At 38.7% G+C, this 6,448-nt stretch overlaps 1 protein-coding gene across 1 annotated transcript in view; it reads right to left on the minus strand.

The window, feature by feature from the left end:
- ppap2d (phosphatidic acid phosphatase type 2D) overlaps positions 1-6,076 on the minus strand; it is a 104,489-nt gene extending 98,413 nt beyond the window's left edge. Inside the window, exon 1 of the mRNA XM_061982110.1 lies at positions 5,583-6,076. Within this exon, the coding sequence (XP_061838094.1) occupies positions 5,583-5,778 (196 nt within the window). The 5' untranslated portion in view covers positions 5,779-6,076. The remainder of the gene's footprint in view (positions 1-5,582) is intronic.
- Positions 6,077-6,448: the final 372 nt, after the last annotated feature.

Genomic DNA, 6,448 nt, shown 5'->3' on the forward strand with positions numbered 1-6,448 from the left:
ATTTATATTATTCACATGTGAATAATGCTGTATAATTGACGGTATTTATATTATTCACATGTGAATAATGCTGTATAATAGACTGTATTTAGGTTATTCACATGTGAATAATGCTGTATAATAGACTGTATTTACATTATTCACATGTGAATAATGCTGTATAATAGACTGTGTTTAGGTTATTCACATGTGAATAATTTAAATAGAGTCTACTAAACAGCATTATTCACATATGAATAAAGCTGTATAATAGACTGTATTTATATTATTCACATGTGAATAATGTTTTATAATAGACTGTATTTATATTATTCACATGTGAATAATGCTGTATAATAGACTGTATTTATATTATTCACATGTGAATAATGATGTATAATAGACTGTATTTATATTATTCACATGTGAATAATGCTGTATAATTGACTGCATTTACATTATTCACATGTGAAAAATTCTGTATAATAGACTGTATTTATATTATTCACATGTGAATAATGCTGTATAATAGACTGTATTTAGATTATTCACATGTGAATAATGCTGTATAATAGACTGTATTTAGATTATTCACATGTGAATAATGCTGTATAATAGACTAGTTATATTATTCACATGTGAATAATGCTGTATAATAGACTATTTATATTATTCACATGTGAATAATGTTGTATAGTAGACTCTATTTATATTATTCACATGTGAATAATGCTGTATAATAGACTGTATTTATATTATTCACATGTGAATCATGATGTATAATAGACTGTATTTATATTATTCATATGTGAATAATGCTGTATAATAGACTGCATTTACATTATTCACATGTGAATAATGCTGTATAATAGACTCTTTTTATATTATTCACATGTGAATAATGTTGTATAATAGACTGTATTTATATTATTCACATGTAAAAAATAGCTAAGTGTTTATGTATGTATTAGTATGAGTGGCCGTGCCGACAACTTGAGGGTTCCGGGTTCGATTCCTGCTTCCGCCATCATAGTCACTGCCGTTGTGTCCTTGGGCAAGACACTTGACCCCACCTGCTCCCAGCGCCACCCACACTGCTTTAAATGTAACTTAGATATTGGCTTTCACTATGTAAAAGCGCTTTGAGTCACTAGAGAAAAGCGCTATATAAATATAATGCACTTCTCCTCTCGCACTAGATCTGCATGCTGAAGCTGGTTTACAATATTTAACATACGTTAAATATTCACAGTTAGACGTTTGTCCATCGATTCAGAGTCGTCCTTGTTCCAATGGTAAGCATCAAAGAATCCATCAATCAATCAATCAAAGTTTACTGGCTGCACAAGCCACAAAGACATCCTGGGCTCAGATCCCACATCAGGGCAAGGAAAAACTCAACCCAATGGGATGACAATGAGAAGCCATCATTTTTGTCATTTTCTACAAACCAACTGACCATCAAATAAAAACTATAAGTAACGCAAACTGGAAAATCTGAGCTGTTTAGACTTTTTCATGCCACATCTGTGCAGTATTTAGGGTCTTGAGGTGAACTAAACCAACTCATTTACACTTAAACCTAGCCAGGAACTACAGCCAAATATTACATTGTACCTTTGATAAGTGATAAGACCAGCCTGGGAAATTATTTAGAAAAAAAGTGTCTGATTTTTAGGAACACTAATACAAAACCTCACAAAAAAGCTAAAAACGTTATGACAGACCGCCTTAAAAAACGGAATGGAATTTTACAGGTTTTTTTTTACAGAATGAGACACCCAGAATGTACATGAAAATAAAGAATGTTACTATGAAGGATAAAACACTGAATATTGACAACATATGACGGTCACACCCCCTCTCCATCCACATATTTTACAATCAACAAAAATGCAACAAACACAGCTGTGATTACCATAGTAACTAATTAGATGACCATAGTAACTAATTACATTACCATAATAACTCATTCTCTCTTCTTCGTGCTCGCTTCCATAAGCAGGAGGTCATCCTCTGCATATTCAGGTTCAAAAAGAGAAGGTTGTCGATCCTCATTTGTCCAAAAATAGTCGTCTTTGTTGTCTGTTACCAAATCTGCCATGATTAGTACACACTCGTGTTTGATTGAGGGAGTAGGAACACATTTGTTGCGGGAAGTCGGACGTGAAACAGAAATAAATGCGCCGAAGAATTAGTAGCCAGGAACTACAGCCGAGTATGACATTGTACCTTTGATTAAGTGGTAGCAGGTTGTGCCAATCAGCTGTTGGACTTGAACATTGCAAAATGAGAGTTTATCGAGAGGTTTCGTGAGCTTATTACACCCCTGAGTCCTGGTTTTGGTTTCTTTTGGTTGTTGATACAATTGTGCAGCCTGCTAGCCAAGGACTATAAATGATGTGCCTGAGCAACACAATGTTAAATGATGTGCCTGAGCAACACAATGTTAAATATTGTGCCTGAGCAACACAATGTTAAATGATATGCCTGAGCAACACAATGTTAAATGATGCGCCTGAGCAACACAATGTTAAATGATGTGCCTGAGCAACACAATGTTAAATGATGTGCCTGAGCAACACAATGTTAAAGATGTGCCTGAGCAACACAATGTTAAATGGTGTGCCTGAGCAACACAATGTTAAATGATGTGCCTGAGCAACACAATGTTAAATGATGTGCCTGAGCAACACAACGTTAAATGATGTGCCTGAGCAACATAAATGACGTGCCTGAGCAACACAATGTTAAATGATGTGCCTGAGCAACATAAATGACGTGCCTGAGCAACACAATGTTAAATGATGTGCCTGAGCAACATAAATGATGTGCCTGAGCAACACAACGTTAAATGATGTACCTGAGCAACATAAATGACGTGCCTGAGCAACACAATGTTAAATGATGTGCCTGAGCAACATAAATGACGTGCCTGAGCAACACAATGTTAAATGATGTGCCTGAGCAACATAAATGATGTGCCTGAGCAACATAAATGACGTGCCTGAGCAACACAATGTTAAATTATGTGCCTGAGCAACATGAATGATGTGGCTGAGCAACACAATGTTAAATGATGTGCCTGAGCAACACAATGTTAAATGATATGCCTGAGCAACACAATGTTAAATGATGTGCCTGAGCAACATAAATGATGTGCCTGAGCAACACAATGTTAAATGATGTGCCTGAGCAACACAATGTTAAATGATGTGCCTGAGCAACACACTGTTAAATGATCTGCCTGAGCAACACAATGTTAAATAATGTGCCTGAGCAACATAAATGATGTGCCTGAGCAACACAATGTTAAATGATGTGCCTGAGCAACACAATGTTAAATGATGTGCCTGAGCAACATAATGTTAAATGTGCCTGAGTAACATAAATGACGTGCCTGAGCAACACAATGTTAAATTATGTTCCTGAGCAACATAAATGATGTGCCTGAGCAACATAAATGATGTGCCTGAGCAACACAATGTTAAATGATGTGCCTGAGCAACACAATGTTATATGATGTGCCTGAGCAACACAATGTTAAATTATGTTTCTGAGCAACATAAATGATGTGCCTGAGCAACATAAATGATGTGCCTGAGCAACACAATGTTAAATGATGTGCCTGAGCAACACAATTTTATATGATGTGCCTGAGCAACACAATGTTAAATGATGTGCCTGAGCAACACAATGTTATATGATGTGCCTGAGCAACACAATGTTAAATTATGTTTCTGAGCAACATAAATGATGTGCCTGAGCAACATAAATGATGTGCCTGAGCAACACAATGTTAAATGATGTGCCTGAGCAACACAATTTTATATGATGTGCCTGAGCAACACAATGTTAAATGATGTGCCTGAGCAACACAATGTTAAATGACGGGCCTGAGCAACACAATGTTAAATGATGTGCCTGAGCAACACAATGTTAAATGACGGGCCTGAGCAACACAATGTTAAATGATGTGCCTGAGCAACACAATGTTAAATGATGTGCTTGAGAAACACAATGTTTAATGATGTGCCTGAGCAACACAATGTTAAAAGATGTGCCTGAGCAACACAATGTTAAATGATGTGCCTGAGCAACACAATGTTAAATGATGTGCCTGGGCAACATAATGTTAAATGTGCCTGAGCAACATAAATGATGTGCCTGAACAACACAATGTTAAATGGTGTGCCTGAGCAACACAATGTTAAATGAAGTGCTTGAGCAACACAATGTTAAATGATGTGCCTGAGCAACACAATGTTAAATGATGTGCCTGAGCAACACAACGTTAAATGATGTGCCTGAGCAACATAAATGACATGCCTGAGCAACACAATGTTAAATGATGTGCCTGAGCAACATAAATGATGTGCCTGAGCAACACAATGTTAAATGATGTGCCCGAGCAACACAATGTTAAATGATGTGCCTGAACAACACAATGTTAAATGATGTGCCTGAGCAACATAATGTTAAATGTGCCTGAGCAACATAAATGATGTGCCTGAGCAACACAATGTTAAGTGATGTGCCTGAGCAACATAATGTTAAATGATGTGCCTGAGCAACACAATGTTAAATAATGTGCCTGAGCAACACAATGTTATATGATGTGCCTGAGCAACACAATGTTAAATGATGTGCCTGAGCAACACAACGTTAAATGATGTGCCTGAGCAACATAAATGACGTGCCTGAGCAACACAATGTTAAATGATGTGCCTGAGCAACACAATGTTATATGATGTGCCTGAGCAACACAATGTTAAATTATGTTTCTGAGCAACATAAATGATGTGCCTGAGCAACATAAATGATGTGCCTGAGCAACACAATGTTAAATGATGTGCCTGAGCAACACAATTTTATATGATGTGCCTGAGCAACACAATGTTAAATGATGTGCCTGAGCAACACAATGTTAAATGACGGGCCTGAGCAACACAATGTTAAATGACGGGCCTGAGCAACACATTGTTAAATGATGTGCCTGAGCAACACAATGTTAAATGACGGGCCTGAGCAACATAAATGACGTGCCTGAGCAACACAATGTTAAATTATGTTCCTGAGCAACATAAATGATGTGCCTGAGCAACATAAATGATGTGCCTGAGCAACACAATGTTAAATGATGTGCCTGAGCAACACAATGTTATATGATGTGCCTGAGCAACACAATGTTAAATTATGTTTCTGAGCAACATAAATGATGTGCCTGAACAACATAAATGATGTGCCTGAGCAACACAATGTTAAATGATGTGCCTGAGCAACACAATTTTATATGATGTGCCTGAGCAACACAATGTTAAATGACGGGCCTGAGCAACACAATTTTATATGATGTGCCTGAGCAACACAATGTTAAATGAAGTGCCTGAGCAACACAATGTTTTCATCACCATTACCGCGTTCTTTTCTTGGGAAATGTGGGCAAGGGTCACCAGGGGAACAAGTGTGCATCAGCCCCTCCATCATGACTCCCACACTTTTCTTTTCTTTTCACTAGTTTAGACTAAAACTCTTCCCTCTAGTGTGTGATTGAGTGTATATTTCCCGCCAAGTGGGCAAGGAAGTATCAATGGCAGCCTTACCGACACACAAGCATATTACATCCAAGCCGACGAGCATCTTCCTCTTGGTGCAGATGGAGCTCTCCTCCTCCTCCTCCTCGTCCCCAGCCTGGCCGAGGAAGTGTTTCCCAGCCCCGTTCTCCTTGCCCTCCGCGGCCCCCTCGCTGTCAGTGATCCGGGGCAGAGCGCTGCTCCCGCGGGCATTAAACTTCTGCATGTCCCCTCTCTTCGTCCAAAAAAAAAAAAAAAAGTCTTATTTCCAAGTCCGGTACAAAGTGCCAGAAGCGGGGTTTTTGTCTTATATTAGTCCGTCCATCGGTGCCAGAAATCCATGTTTTTAAGAGAAAACTGTTGACAGCGAGACGCGAGCAAGTGAGCGAGCCGCCGGTCAGTGCAGCTTGGCCGGCATGCGGTGGGCGAGCGTCCCGGTAGGAGAGCTGGAAGTCGGTACACTCGCAAAAAGCAAAACAAAAATAAACCCCGAGTGCGCTTCACTTCTCAACTCGTCCTGTTGGACTTTGTCTAACTCACCGGAGGCAAAACTTGTTTGGTTTTATTTGCCTTGCCTCCTTGTGCTTTTCAAAGTAAAGTCCCACGCGTGCTTCCGGTGGAGCAGCAGTGAGGCCTTATTTCGGTGCGCCAAGCGTTGTACTTCCGGTGTTGTATTTAGCTTTACTTCAAACATTTTTGTAACGTCCATCCATTGTCTACCGCTTGAGGAAAAACTCGATGACATGGGAAGAGTCACTTTGTTTACTTTCATAAAAACCAAACCCAATTTTGGTCACAAAATGGAAAAAAGTGGACTATATTTCAATGAAAATAGAATAGAAAGTACTTTATTGATCCCTGGGGGCACCACAGTTCGCTCACAATAAACAATAAAC

This window comes from Nerophis lumbriciformis, linkage group LG24 (assembly GCF_033978685.3).
Source record: "Nerophis lumbriciformis linkage group LG24, RoL_Nlum_v2.1, whole genome shotgun sequence".
Classification (NCBI taxonomy): Eukaryota; Metazoa; Chordata; class Actinopteri; order Syngnathiformes; family Syngnathidae; genus Nerophis; species Nerophis lumbriciformis.